Raw genomic sequence first — 14,818 nt, forward strand, 5'->3', positions numbered from 1 at the left:
CCCTTGGCAGCCTCAGAGTCTTTTTTAGGAAGTTATTTTCTGTAACCTCTAGGTCTTTAATCTTGCGATAGCCCCAGAGCTCGCTCCCATAGCAGGCGACAGCAACACTTTTTGCCTGGTACAGTTTAAGCAATGCTGCCGTAGGGCAATTGCCGATTTTTTTTGCAAAGCCAAGAATGGCCGCATTAACCCTTGTTGTTTCTCCCTTCTTTTTAGAGACTGCTGGGCCCCATGATAGTTTATGATCTAGCAGGACCCCAAGGTATGAGAAGGAGTTAGTTGATGGGATTTTCTCCCCATTTATGCTAAAGGAGTCAGTTTTCCGGGTACCCTTTCCTGTTTTCATGACGTAAGACTTGGAATTATTTATACTTAGGCCACGTGACTCCATAAATTTATAAAAAGAATGTAATCATTTCTGGAGACCGATTGCTGTTCTAGATATGAGAACAGCATCGTCAGCATAGAGTAATACAGGTACCCCTTTGCGCTCAACTAAGGGGTAATCTGCTTCTACGTTTAAGAGAAATTCCTCCAATTCATTAATGTACAGGTTAAAGAGGAATGGGGCCAGAATACAACCTTGTCGAACACCCCGGTTTATTTTAAATTTGTCCGTTACTTTAAGATCTTGAGTGTAACGGACGTTTGCTCTTGTATCTGAGTGCAGATCGGCAAGGAAGTTGACAAGATTCCTCTCTACACCCATTCTCAGCAAGGTAGCCCATAGTAAGCTTCTGTCCACACAGTCAAAAGCGGACGACAAGTCCATAAATGCCATGTAGACAGTGCCTTGTCTCGCCAGGGTATATTTGCTTAGAATCAGATATAGGTTCAGGCACTGTGTAATGGTCGAATGGCCTGGTCTGAACCCATATTGTATAGGTGAGAGGATGTTATTATCTTTAGCCCATGTGGATAACCTATTAAGAATTACACCCCCTACCACTTTAGCTACTGAATTTATTAAGGAAATTGGCCTGTAACATAACGGGCTGCTGCGATCGCCCTTTTTAAAAACGGGGACTATAGTCGATAGACCCCATGTTTTTGGGCACCCCGTTGTCACTGCTGCATTTATTACAGCCGTGAGAACTGGAGCCCAAAAGGGGATGCTAGATTTGAACAGGTCTGGGGGTAATCCGTCCGGGCCCGGGGCCTTGTTGCTGGTTAGACCCTGTATTCCCCTAACAATCTCATTTACTGTAAAACATAATGGAATCACAGTTGGTGTTAAAAAATCATGATCTTCCCAATGCTCATTGCTCTTAAAAATTGTGCTGAAGTGAGTCACCCACTCCCCCTCTGGGATGTTTGTACCAAGAGCTGTGTCATTTGGATTATCAAACAAAGGTTTGTTGATTATTTGCCAAAACTTGCTACTGTTCCCCAACACTGATGGGTCTAAAAGGGATTCAGTAACGTTGACCTTAATTTCCTTTTTTCTAACAGCTATTGCTTTCCTATAAGCCAAGCGAAGGTTTTTTTATCAAGTCAGAATCTCTTTGTTTAATTTTTAAAGCATATTTCAGGTCCCTACTTGCCTTTGAACAGTTATGATCAAACCATTTGGAATTTTTCCCACTTTGCCCCTTTGTTGGCGCTGTGAGCATGGAGCCAATTTTGGTGACCAGCCCCTCAAACCTAGTCAGAATATTCGAGGGGGTTGAGTCAGAAGATAAACATGCAAACAGCTCCTCTTCACATGCAATGGTTATTTTGGAGTATAAAGTGTCTTGGTTTATCATTGTCCATTTAATGCGACGTCTGCCATTTACGCAACTCAGCGTGCCATGATCAGTGCGCGACTGTCGCTTTATAAGTAAAGGCCCGCCCAAATTAATGACGAGGGGATTATGATCACTGTATACACTGGTATGGATAGTAAAGTGCGAGACCCATTGTACAAGATCTGAGGATACTAGTATATGATCAATAAAGGATCCCTGCCCATGTCCTTTAAAGGTTGGGGTGTCAAAAAATGTTGTGTCAGGAACCAACGACATAGCTACAGTCAAATTATATTCATTCACTAGGTCATTTAAGTTCTTGCCACCCCTAGTGTGAGAGAAGTGAAAACCTTCGACATTATTACACCCTAAGGAGCCCATTGGGGTACTGGCTGGATTACCACATGGTTGGACATTAAAATCACCTACTATCAACAGGTGCCGTGATACAGTGTAAACATTTTTGCTCAATGATTCTGTTAAGGAAGCAATATTACATACATCATTACTGCTATTAGCATTATAAAAGTTAACCAGGGTCAACACATTCCTGCCATTTTTTAGGTCAATCATCTGGATGTTCAAATTATCGTTGTGACAGTTACTTGTTTTGCAGAGCAAACCCAGGTTAATAAAGGTGGCCAAGCCACCCTTGGCTCTGCCCCTAATCGAGGCGACCGCTGGGGTAATAAAAATTAGAAAACCATCGAAATGAACGTTTTTATCCTCCAACCAAGTCTCTTGAAGACACACAATACTAAATTTTTTGATGAATGATAACCATACTGGGTCTCCTAACTTATTGGCCAAGCCAGCTATGTTCCATGAGATTAGGCTTACACAATCATCGGATACAGGGCAGGTAACAGACTCTCTGAAAATTGGAGCGGATGTTGGAGTGGGCATCACTGCATTTGTGACCATCAAACCCGCGGTGCCCGCTGCAACCGGCTCCAAATGCTCAAAAATAGGATCAGGAGCCCCGTACCGAACAAAAGAGTTCTCGGTTCTAGGTGGAGAAACCACAGTTAACAGTGATGTACTAGGGTGGTTTTCGTGGTATCCTACCGTACTTACACCCTTATCGACACCGCTTTCAGTGTCACTATTTACTGGCCTTATAACGGGTAAAAGCATTGGAGTCACCTCATTTTCCCCAGAAAACACTGTGGGTAATACTGCAGGGAATCTACTGTTTTTTCCAGCAGATGTTAAAGCAGTATGTGTCTCTTTTTCGTGATGACAGCTACCCATCTTATCATGTGACCTTATGGTGCATGAGACGCTTTCACCCCCCCCAGTGGCCACTACACTCCTTAAACATCAGTCGCATTCCTCCAGACCGCTGAAGGCCTCGAACCTGTTGGAGAGTTTTAAGGGGGTAAATGGTATCAAATTTGACATATTACCATTAAAACCTATTTTATGGTTAAATGGTATAGTATTCCACCCTTGTATAACTGGTGGTGGAGCTAACTGGTGCATGTATACAGGATTCAAGGCAGACTCAATGTTGAGGAATTGGGAGGTATAGAAGGTATTATTATTTTGATATTGTGGGGGGAAGACAGTGGATCTGGGGTAAAAGTACGTCAGGGGACGTGGTACTATGCAGTTCTTTTCATTACCGTATGGCCAATTCAGGATATGGTGTACTGCATTTCTGTCTCTAAAATTTATAACCACAACGTCACCACCTATGTCCTTCGCTCTGCCCCCCAACCAAGACAGGCGACGAACATGGACTATTTTGCCATTTACCGTGATGGGTTTTGGTCTATATAGAGAAAGCCAATGCATTATTTTGTTTTTTAGTTGAGAGTATCCCTTTCTTTTTCAATTTGGCAGTTCGGGGACCCCGGTGAGTACAACCACATACGGTAGTGCTTCCGGTGGGAGTTCCGTAGGCGGTGTCCTAGACTGACCCCCTCTTCCCCGGATATTCTCCTTCCCTTCGGGTCTAGGGAGTCTATCCGGGAGAATGCTAGGTTCCCTGGTTAGAATATTGGCTGAAGTAACTGTATTACTAGTTGATGTTGTGGTAGTTGATCTACCCTGGGCAGCTATTGAGACTGTTAATGAAGAATTATTACAAGTATTGCCGCCATGTGTTTTCGAGGCCACATACAAGGGATTAGGGGCAGCTAAGGTTACTACTGCTGCCTGGCTATTACCTGTAGTGGATGTAGGTGGTGTGGGACCCACAACATTTTTTAAAAGGGATTGTGTTGTAAGGACTTTTTGTTGTTGCACTTTAGATTGACCTTGTGAACATACAAAATTCCCTAGTGCAGTCAAATCCCCCTCTATTTTACCTAGCCTTGACTCCATCCCCTTAAATCTTTCTGCCAGTGCAAGCATGTAACTACGTACAATCAACTCAATATTGTCCAGAAGTGACTTTGGGGTGGCCAATTGTGAGTCCTCTTCCATCTGAGTATGAGTAGTGTCTAGCTCTATAGTTACTTGAGCTGGCGGTATTAGAGGGATAGGACTAGCTGCTGTGACTTGGTTAGTATCAGGAACTCCCAGTGGTGTTATAGCAACAGTGTTCACCTTTTTGCCAAACTCAGTGTGACTTATTTTGGGCTTATTCACGGATGTTGTTTTCCGTCTTCTTTTAGATGGAGGGGGCCCATGCATTTTTTGTGCCACTTGCCTCGAGTTCTTGCCTCTTACAACCTTACCAGGTCTTATTGTAGGTGATATCAAGATCTTGGAGGTATTATTAAGGGCATTGGTCTCAGTTGGTAAGATTTGTTGGGTTTGAGTAGGTGACACTGCTGGGGCTAAACATTCTTGAAGGAGCAGGGGTACACTGGCAGTCAGTGAGTTGTTTTCTGCTGGGGTGCTAGTCAGATCGTCGTCCTGGGAAACAGACATTATGGGTTCGGAAAATGTTCTGTTTTTTATGCGTTCTATTGAACGGCGATGATCAGCCCTCCTCTCAGCTAGCAGAAGCTCCTTATTACCTTCTAGAGCTGGTTTGAGAAAGTAATCGTCCAATGTTCTATTAGACGTGCCCCCATTTTTGTCTGCTCCCACGAGGGCAGGACTAGTAGCAGCTGTAGCCATAAGGCGGTGAAAAGTAGTGGCGAACTATATGCAAATATGAAGCTTTGACTTACCGGGTAGCTTGTACCAGGACCTCTGGCCCAGCCCAGCCTCTTCTGGCCGATGAGAGCCGTAGAGGGCCCGCCCTTTGCCCGGGCTTCGCCCCGGGCGCTCCCGCGCGCGTCCCGCGACGCGGGTATCTGCCCGCCTTTAATCCCGCTCGCGCTCTCCGTGCGCGTCACTCTACGCGCCGCCGCGAGGCCTGCCGGGTGTTGTGGTTCCCGGAGCGGCGGCGCGGAGTTCAATGGCCGGATGACTCCTGGCGGTGGCAGCTTCTCCCTCTGTGGTGCGGCGTCTGCTGTGGATTATCAGGTAAGCAGCGGTCTCCCCCGCTTTGCCGGTGTCTGCCCGCCTTTAATCCCGCTCGCGCTCTCCGTGCGCGTCACTCTACGCGCCGCCGCGAGGCCTGCCGGGTGTTGTGGTTCCCGGAGCGGCGGCGCGGAGTTCAATGGCCGGATGACTCCTGGCGGTGGCGGCTTCTCCCTCTGTGGTGCGGCGTCTGCTGTGGATTATCAGGTAAGCAGCGGTCTCCCCAAGTACTAGTAAATGCAATCATCTGAAGTCAACAAGCACGAGCCAATACAAGACTGAACTAAACAAGCACATGCAAATTTCAAGAGTAAACAAGCACAAGCAGATGCAAATCTCGAATGCGACAAGCGCAAGCCAATGCAGATCCCGAACGTAACGAGCATAAGCAAAGGCAAGTCCTAAAGTAAACCTTCAGCACTACGTGAAGATAAATAATTGAAACTAAAGGAACCTGAGAAAATAAATGATCTAGAAGCCTGAGTAAACAAGTATACAGGAAGCTTTCTCTCTCACCAACTAACTGACTGGTAACCTGCATTAATCTTGACAAGAACCGCAAGAGTCCTGCATCTGGTGGATGGTATACAGTGGTCACCCATGAGTGAATCCTCCCAAAGTTCAAGGAATACAACTACCCGCAAGATCTCGACCAAAGAGGGTCAGCCAATAATACGGAAAGCCAAGTGAACAATCATGTGACATCAGCATACTACAATTTTCCTCCAACATGTCGGTGGGAAAAGAAACACAAAGATCCAATCCCTGCATTGAAGTGCCACCCCCAGTCACACAGACCAGCAACCAGAGTTTGAGTCCCAGATGGAACCGGTGGCTGGAATCACTGGATGCCTTTCTTGAAGCAACCGGAGAGCGAAGAGATGGCAAATGTTTAAGCTTACTACTTCAACTAGTGGGCCATGAAGGCCGACGCATAATCAGAACATTCTCTGCAAAGGACACAAAAACTTATGGAAAACTCAAAAAGGCACTACGCCCTTGTTTCAACGCAAAGACGAACATGGATCATGAACGCATCAATTTCAACGCAGTCTGGCAGGAGCCAGAGAATCATTACCAAACTTCATAACAAGGTTACAAACTTTGGTACAGTGCTGCCAATTCAGTACCTTCACAAATGAGGAAGCAATTCGACTCCGGATAATCGAGGGCTGTTCAAGACCAGACACAAGGCACAAAATCCTTCAAAGGCAGTTCTCGCTAAAGGAAATCATTAGGAGGGCTGAAGCTGGAGAGTGGGACAAAGCCAGGGGATTATCAAGAGAACTGCGCCACAGTGCAAGAAACGAAGACAAGAAAGGGGAGACATTTCTCATGTCAGAGCATAAAGCTCAAGCAAACCAAGAACACTAGAAAGAGGGAGGGCAAAGGTAAGCCGAAGCCAGGACATCATGAGAGACAAAGTGACATGAAACACTCAGATTTATCCATACGCAAGCGGAGGGCCGATAAAAGACCAGGACGATCCAGGGTCATGACAGTTTATCGGATACAACCTCAAGGAGTCATTCAACATACGTCACAAGCTATTATAAAGCAGCATCAAGTGGGACAGACCACATAAATGGAACAGCTGACAGCCTGCTCAACCAGTGTGAAGGTCAACCCTGGAAACTGGTACACAAACACATCCGAGCGACCCATTGATCATTAAACTTTGTGGACAAGTCTGAAGAAGTATCAAGCCGTGGGAACAGTGCACCCAACAAGCGAGAAGAAGAAACAAACCGCATAAGACAGGGTGACTCACTCAGACGTCAGAAAGGGACAGGCAAACACACTCCCGATGCCCGTGACAATGATGGAACTGAGAGGAGACAAGTAACGTCATGCGAGTGGGGCAGCGACAAAAGGCCGTGGGATCGAACAAAAGAAATAAATGTATGGCTGTCGGATAATCTTTCCACTGAAGCAGCTCGGAAGACATGTCGAGAGACGTACCCCAAGAAATGTCCCAAAGACAGCTCCGACTCTAAGAGCAGTTCATCACGGCTTACCAGTTCGAGAAATGGATTAATCAAAACATACTTGAAAGAATGGTCCCAAAGGAAATCAGCAAGAGACGCCCCTGATTCAGAAGGCATGTCGGTACGATCACTCGGGTCAACAGAATCAAGTTTGCGACAACGCCAATGCTATCGATCATCTGAACGCACATTGGATTCAGAGAATGTTCTACCCGTCCAACGCAACATATCTCACGCCGATGGCTCGGAATATTCGATCACCCCATCAAGCAACTTGTCCTGTCAGTTGCAGCCGTATCCAAACCTGAGTAGGGTACCGTCACCCCTGACGGGGTCTGCGAGGTTGACTCCAAGGGGTTTCAGAAGAAAAACAAACATATCGGACACTACACACTGGTTTGGGAAAGAACTGTCTCATCACTCCGTCAAGAAGGCAAAATATGCTGACAAAGATAGATCCTCATCAAGAAGACAAGAGCGGATGAGAGCGGAACCTGAACATACCCGGGTGATCAAAGAGTTCAATAATCCCGAATGCGAGTGGGAGCGGGCAAGACAGATAGAGCCAGCAAATGAGTCCCAGAACCGAACCAGGACAAGCAGTTCAGATGATACCGTGCTATCAGACATGCTGGAGTGTGAACATGAGGACATTGTTGCTCCTGACCAAAAAGACCAAAGAAGCGAAACTGCAAGCAGATGCTTGGAAAAACAAGTGCCACAAAGGAAGACAGACTGTTACTACCAAGCCGAGCCATTAGCAGTCACACTGCAATAAGGAACCGTGATAACTACAGAATCGGAGAATAGGAGGTTCACATGCAATGTCTCGCACTTGCAAAGGTGCGCTCCCATGGGCAAGGACATCCTTGCGAAGACAACAGAAAGATCGACCAAAGACAGGCCCATCACTGACTCTACATTATTGATGTTTGAAGAACAGACTGAATCTGAGCTCATACCTGGAGACGTATTTCTGCGGCCCGAACAGACTGTCCGCCGACTTGTGCGGTTGATTGACGAATCACGAACACTGTGGAAATCAAGTCCATTTTGTTAAGAAAGGGGGAGATGAAACATTAGGGGCGGTGGTGACCGTAAGACCCCGTAATCCATCCCTTACCAAATCAAGGGTCTGTCCAGAGTTCACCATTTTGTTATTAATGGATTCCAGGGTTGACACCATCTGTTCTTCACATTTTTCCAGCCTAATCTCTATTAATAGAAGTCTTTGTATTAAGGGCTGGAGGGACGATGAGGCCTCCTATTTGTTGCCAGTAGACTTCTTCAAACTGAGGGAATAAGGCAACAGAATCACCCATACTCGTGCTGTTTGCAGCTGACATACTCTCCAGTGGAGCTTCAATAATAAGATGTTTATTCATTCCCTGGTCAGCAGCCTTATTGAGTTTCGGTATCTTAGGCTTTTTCCTCCTCATGGCGGCAGCCCCTGGTTTCCTCTTAGTCTGTACAGGCCGGATACATGTCCCCTGTATCTTGTAATGATTGTCGAGGGCTCTGACTCGGAGACCCAACAACAGGGGCAATCTGTAAGCCTTTTTCCGGGGAACGTGAGTTTACCAGGCCCCCCAGGGACGAACGTTTTGCAAAGGCAGGGTCCAGGCAAAGACAACGCTCAGTGATGGCAATCTCGTACCCCAGGACCGATGTAGCTCTCATTATAAATTGGTCCAGGGTCCCCGCTACGTAACCACCCCAGCGGCTTTCTTCCCCTTTCCATCTCACCCAGACATTTCACAAGCAAAAAGCAAAAAAATGGATCCGATAAGTAGTTACTTTCAATACTTGCAGAAAGAACAGCCGATATGATCGCAAAACAGCCTCCCCCAGGCTCCAACGGGCTCAAACGGGCCCGTCCCTGGCTTCGCCCGGCGCGTGTCCCGCGAAGCGGGGGCAGCGAGGAGGGATATAGCAGTTGTGGGCAGGCGGGCACAGGTGTTCACACTCCCCGAGCTCCTGGACCTTGTAGTCCTCAGCAGCGGCACAAAACGGCAGAAGAACGCCCAGCAAAGTCCTCTCCTACGAGCGGTGCCCTCGAAGCGGGGGCCGCGAGGAGTGATATAGCAGTTGTGGGCGGGCGGGCACAGGTGTTCGAACTCCCCGTGCTCCTGGACCTTGTAGTCCTCAGCAGCGGCAGAGCCAGTGTGGCACAATGATTAGAGCGGCAGACCCTGATGCAGAGGTCTAGCCCGGGACCAGGGTTCAATTCCCCGCCTAGGCGGGTCTTGGGCTCAAAATTCCACGGACCTGATAATTCTCGCCTCGGTGCCTATTCCAATCATGGAGTCCCACTCTGCAACTCTGGGCAATAGCTTGCTTAATCTCCACAACGGCCCCCACAACGCTAAGGATGCCTGGCCTCCACCTTGGGGGTGCCCAGGAGTGGATGCCTCACGGGGAAAGCCAGGATGGGTTCCTCGGCTGTATTCGTACAAGTGCCTTGAGACCCTTGCGGGTGAGAAGTGCGCTATACAAGTATCAATTTACATTTAAAACGGCAGAAGAACGCCCAGCAAAGTCCTCTCCTACGAGCGGCAGCAAGTAAGGTTATTTGTCTAGTGCCATGCAATCTAAAGGGCCTAATCAGACCTCCCTTTGACTGCATGTAGATATTGAATGAAATAGGTGAAAGCGAAAAGCATTGTGGCACCCCTCAAACAACTGATAATTCCTTGTAGGCAAATGGTGGTAAAACCACTATCTGGACTGTCTGTCAGAAAAAACGTAAACCACTGCAGAGCTGGGAAAGAAATGCTTCTACTGCGACATGATTGGCCAGGATGCCATTGTCCATTTTGTCAAAAAGCTGCCAAATGGTCAAGGAGGAGGAGATCTGCATGAATGCCCTTATGTCGTGTGCATCTCAGCTCGTCAAACATGGCCAATACGACTGACTTTATCATGACTAGGATGGAAACCCACCTGCGAACAATCCAGAAAACCTGCTGATTCCAACAGAAGTGACAGGCAGTGTGCTAGATGTTGAGCCATTATTTAAATGAAGGACAATATTCTTATAGTTCTGCTGATTAAAATGCTCAAGGCCTACTGTTTTTAGAAATGATGTCACTATGATTTTCTTGCATTGGAGGGTCTCAAAACTAATTTATAATAAAACAGATGTTTTACCAATCTCTCCAAGAACTTGGAAATAGAATAACTCAATTGGCCTTCAGTCATGGGACCTCTGCTGACCTCTACAAATGTGGTTATCAATCTGGGCATTCATATTGGCTCTAGTCTGGATCTTGCCACCCTAGTTGCTAACACATATACAATGAATTTTACCATTCCTTGAAGGGAGGTTTATAATTCCCATGATCAATGCACTAATTTTATCCAGGATTATCTATATTCTTTGCTACTGCAAAAAACCAGCCACCTGTCTTCAACTAGTAAAAATATGCTGCAAAACGTTGTGTAGCCTGTTTGTTCAGTAACTTTCTATGTTTTTTTAAAATGTAAAGTAATATCATATTAAAATACATCTGCAGTTAACCCTGCCATGCATGGCCTTCGGCCCTGTGTCCAAACCCATAGGGGGTCAAATCCACATTAACGGGCAATCACTTACTTGGATCCACCACACAATCTTCTTTTTTTAATGTCTTTGTTTTCACTCTTGCAGGACTCCTACAGAAGTACAGTTGTCCACCTTAGCTCCCATAAGAGTCCCACTGGTGCACCAGAGGGCTGCGCTGGTTCCTATGGGACTCTTGCAGGAGTTGTCAAATTCTACTGTGAAAGTCTGGAGGGCCAAAAAAGCATATTTGTGCAAGGGTACATAATTGGGTGTGTAAGTGTTTGTGTGTCTGTTTGAGTGGATGTGTGAGTGGCTGTAGTGGTGAGTGGGTGCATTAGTGGCTCTATGGGTGAGTTAGTGGGTGTGTGAGTGGCAATATGAGTAAGTGTTTGTGTGAGTGACTTTATGGTCAAGTGATTGGTTATGTGAGTACTGGTATGGGTCTATGAAGGTGTATGTGAAGGGTTATGTGAGAGTGCAAGTGAGTGTATGAGAGATTGTATGAGAGATTCTATGAGGTATGAGTGAGCGTGTCAGTGGTTCTCTTTCTGCTAGTTGCTGACCTTTATTCTGCCTCATGCTGCTCATTTCTCATCTTTATTTTGCCTCTTTCTGCTTGTTTCTCACCTTTATTCTGCCTCTTTCTGCTCACTTTTAACCTTTATTTTGCCTTTTCTGTGACCTTTATTCTGCCTCCTTCTGCTCTTTCCTAACCCTTATTTTGACCCTTCTGCTTATTTTTCCCCCTGGACTGCAGGGGAAGCCTCAAAGCACAGCGGTTATAGCTGGCTTCCCATCTGTGGGAACCGGCATTGCTCTCACAGTTAGGGAGCTGCTAAACATGTAGCTCCCCGTCTGTGAGAGGACCCATTAATCTGTTTCCCTGCCTCCTTAACAGTGGGCGTGGAAACAGATCCAAACTCCACTCTTAGAAACTGGGAACGGTTTCACAGCTCTTACTTTCTGAGAGCGGAGTTCGTGTTTGCTCTGACATGCTGTCAAAGCTCCCCTTAAGTCAGAACAAACAGCTAGGTCCCGTGGGACATAGCAGGAGCCGGCCCAGGAGGGTGGCGTGCCCCAGGGCCATTATTGGCTCTAGAAAGAGGGCTGGGCGGCCCCTCCTTTATTCTGCATGTGCTGGCCCCAGGGAGGTGGAGGTCCCCGGGTCTGTATACCCAGGGCGGGGGCCCACTTTTAGCAATTTCATAGGCTCAGAAGATGTGGTACTGCCCGGGGCCCAGGGGGTCCACATGGCCTCCATCTAACCATCTGGAAAAGTGGTGATCCCCAGGGCATCGAGCAGCCCCAGGAAGAAGAGGATCAGGACAGCTCCCTCTTTAATAATAATAAAGCCCTGGGGAAGTGGTGGTCCCTACGGCTCACTTGAGTTCATGGAGGGGGGTCTGTGTGGCCCCCCTCTATTATAATAATAAAGCCCCAGGGAGGTGGTGGTCCCCGAGGTGAGTAAGACCCTAGGAGGGGGCCGGTGTGCCCCTCCTTTTCTTTTTTTAATGCCCACATACCCTACGGCCTGGCCCACCCTGGGGCTTGATTAAAAACAAGCGCAAGAGTCCGCACTTTGATTTTTGTTTTTCAATGTTGCTGTAAATTTGCAGATACACCCTCAAATTTGTGGCAACATTGAAAAAATAATAATTTAATCAGCAGTGGGGTCCACTACGACAACCCTGCCCCCTTTTCTTTATTTGAAACTTTTTTTGTAGGACACAGCTGAAGCTGAGTCCCAAAATGGCTGCAAACACTTCCTGGTTGAAGGGTTGGTAGCCAATCAGATTTCAGCACGGGCACTGTCAGATCTGCGGAGGATCTGCACCCCCAGATATACAAATTTAGATTTCCGTTAATCTCTTTAAAACTACTGAATGGCTTTACACCAAACTACCGAATTGCACTACTCTGGACCAAGAACTAGCTTTCTGTCAAATTTGGTGTAATTCCAATCAGCGGTTTAGGCTGTAGTCCTCTTCAAAAACCGTATTGTAATTAACATGAGCAAAACGTATTTTGGGACCCCCACCCAATTTTTCTCAGCTCCTGCTTCACAGATCACTCCCAAACTTTCCAGATAGCAGCTGAAGTGAGCGTCACATTTTTTTTTTTAGAACATTTGTCAACCGGCACTAAAGATACAAGCAAACCAAAAAATGCTTTTCCTATGGAAACTAAGTCCTAACTATAACTACCCTCTGGCGACCGCAAGTAGGTAAAAGAGAGGGAGAGAGAGAAAGATATACAACATTTAAGGAAATACAAAAGCTTCAGCATTCTATAATTGTTTGAGGATGCTATGCCCCTGAAGTCAGAGTCCTGCTCTGTGACTCAGCAATGGATGAGAATATTTCTTCTATTTGAAGGAATTGTAACCATAATAGCCTAGTTTAGTGACCTTATGTCAACTGAAATGGAGAAGGTTTTGATTTGTTGTTTTTTGATTCCTAATTTACTTCGTTTTCTTTTGTTGTGCTGTGTGGATATGTTCGCCACTTGAAGACCACTGCCTCTTGCAAATCAATGAAAGGACTTCAATCACTGACTCATCTTTTTTATTCTAAGCAATAAACAATGAACTTTGTATGTCAAACAAATCTCCTGCATGTTCAAGGCAGCAATGCCCCCCGTACAATGTATTTCTTAAATAGAAATATATTGAGAATTAAAAAGAGATCATATGTATTCAGTACCTTAACAACGTCCCAGCCCCACTGCCTGTACTTGGGGTCATGCGTAAATCTCCACAAATACATGTAGCTTTCTACTACTTCAGGTCGCAAAATGTAATACCGTTCACTCAATCTGGTAGCCATAGCTTCACTTCCAAAGTCAAACCGGAAGGCTTCTGGTCCCAGCTTGGTCTCTAAAATAATATTTAAAACAACATGTTATGACCATACTTTAATCCCCAAAAAGCATAAACAATAATTTTACGGACTGTCATGACATACTGTTACACACTTAAAGAGCTTCATAAAAATGCTACAAAAAGCTCCTCCACATTAGATGTTAACTCTATTAAAAAAATAGTCAAATATTTTGGCTAGTTCGTTTCCTATTTATCTTTGGGCATGTATGCTTATTTCAAAACTCTTGAATAGTGCACATGATCTTAACAAACTTTCATATGATAAAATCTTAACGATGTAAACTGATTAAATAACATGTGGATCAAGCAACTCTTTAGTTAAGTAGGGCAGCTACATAAGGTTATTTTCAACTGCAAATTAAGATTATCAAAAATGGAGATGTTGGTGCAAAGAGTAGGGTAGTGTTATTTTCATTGAATGACTTGCTAATTAATGAATTTTATGTAATGGCTCAGCCTTCATGAAGGGTGTGTGGCTAACAGCTAATGGATCTGGTCACAGCATAGTGTGATCCTAGGCTGGCCTACATTCCTACCCCATAATCCTTCATCATCCTAATCTCTGCAGCCCCAACATCACAGTAGCTGAACCCCCCTGTGGACATGCTGCAATAGCACCAACCTACACCTCATATCATTGCCAGAGGGTGAGAAAAGCAAAGGCTTTACTTGCCGCCCCAAAACACCAGTGAGGTCTGAAGGAAGTGTGAGCAGAGGTATCCCAGCAGTTCAGTTGGGAGAAACAGAACACATTGGGGCACCAGCTGGAAGGTGTCTGCTTTAGACATGGTGGAGGATTAACCCAACCTGGGTGACAGAGGACTGACTCGCCAACTGCATTGTCGTTCAGTGTTGGGCATGCCACGGGCCACATCTGGACAGACAGATCCTGAACCCCAGCATATATCTGGACTCCCCCGATCCCACCCCTAGCCAGCTGTTTGATCCAGAGTTCTGAAATGGTGAGGGGATGGTGTTGTGATCTGCAAGAGCCTGCGCCACTCTGCACTGCTGCATTGGAGGAATCAGGAGTGGTGAGCAGCCATCAGCCAGGGGAAGACTTGGCCTGGTGAGCTGAGATGCACTGAGACTCGGAGCAGTGTGAATTGCATAGGGGATATAGGTCCGTCCCAACTGGTGTAAGGGAAAACCTAGAACCTGGCACTATACCTCGGGTGCTCACGATGTCCCCACCCCCAATACTGAGGATCGAGTGGGCCCATCCTGCTGGTTACCTAATCTTGAAGATTTA

General features: G+C 46.2%; 1 protein-coding gene across 1 annotated transcript in view; it reads right to left on the reverse strand.

The window, feature by feature from the left end:
- The window catches only part of MAN1C1 (mannosidase alpha class 1C member 1), a 274,960-nt gene that overhangs the window by 20,645 nt on the left and 239,497 nt on the right, over window positions 1-14,818 (reverse strand). The window contains exon 11 of the mRNA XM_086957684.1: window positions 13,388-13,560. Coding sequence (XP_086813810.1) covers window positions 13,388-13,560 — 173 coding nt within the window. The remainder of the gene's footprint in view (window positions 1-13,387; window positions 13,561-14,818) is intronic.

Source organism: Lissotriton vulgaris, chromosome 2_1 (genome assembly GCF_964263255.1).
Source record: "Lissotriton vulgaris chromosome 2_1, aLisVul1.2, whole genome shotgun sequence".
Classification (NCBI taxonomy): Eukaryota; Metazoa; Chordata; class Amphibia; order Caudata; family Salamandridae; genus Lissotriton; species Lissotriton vulgaris.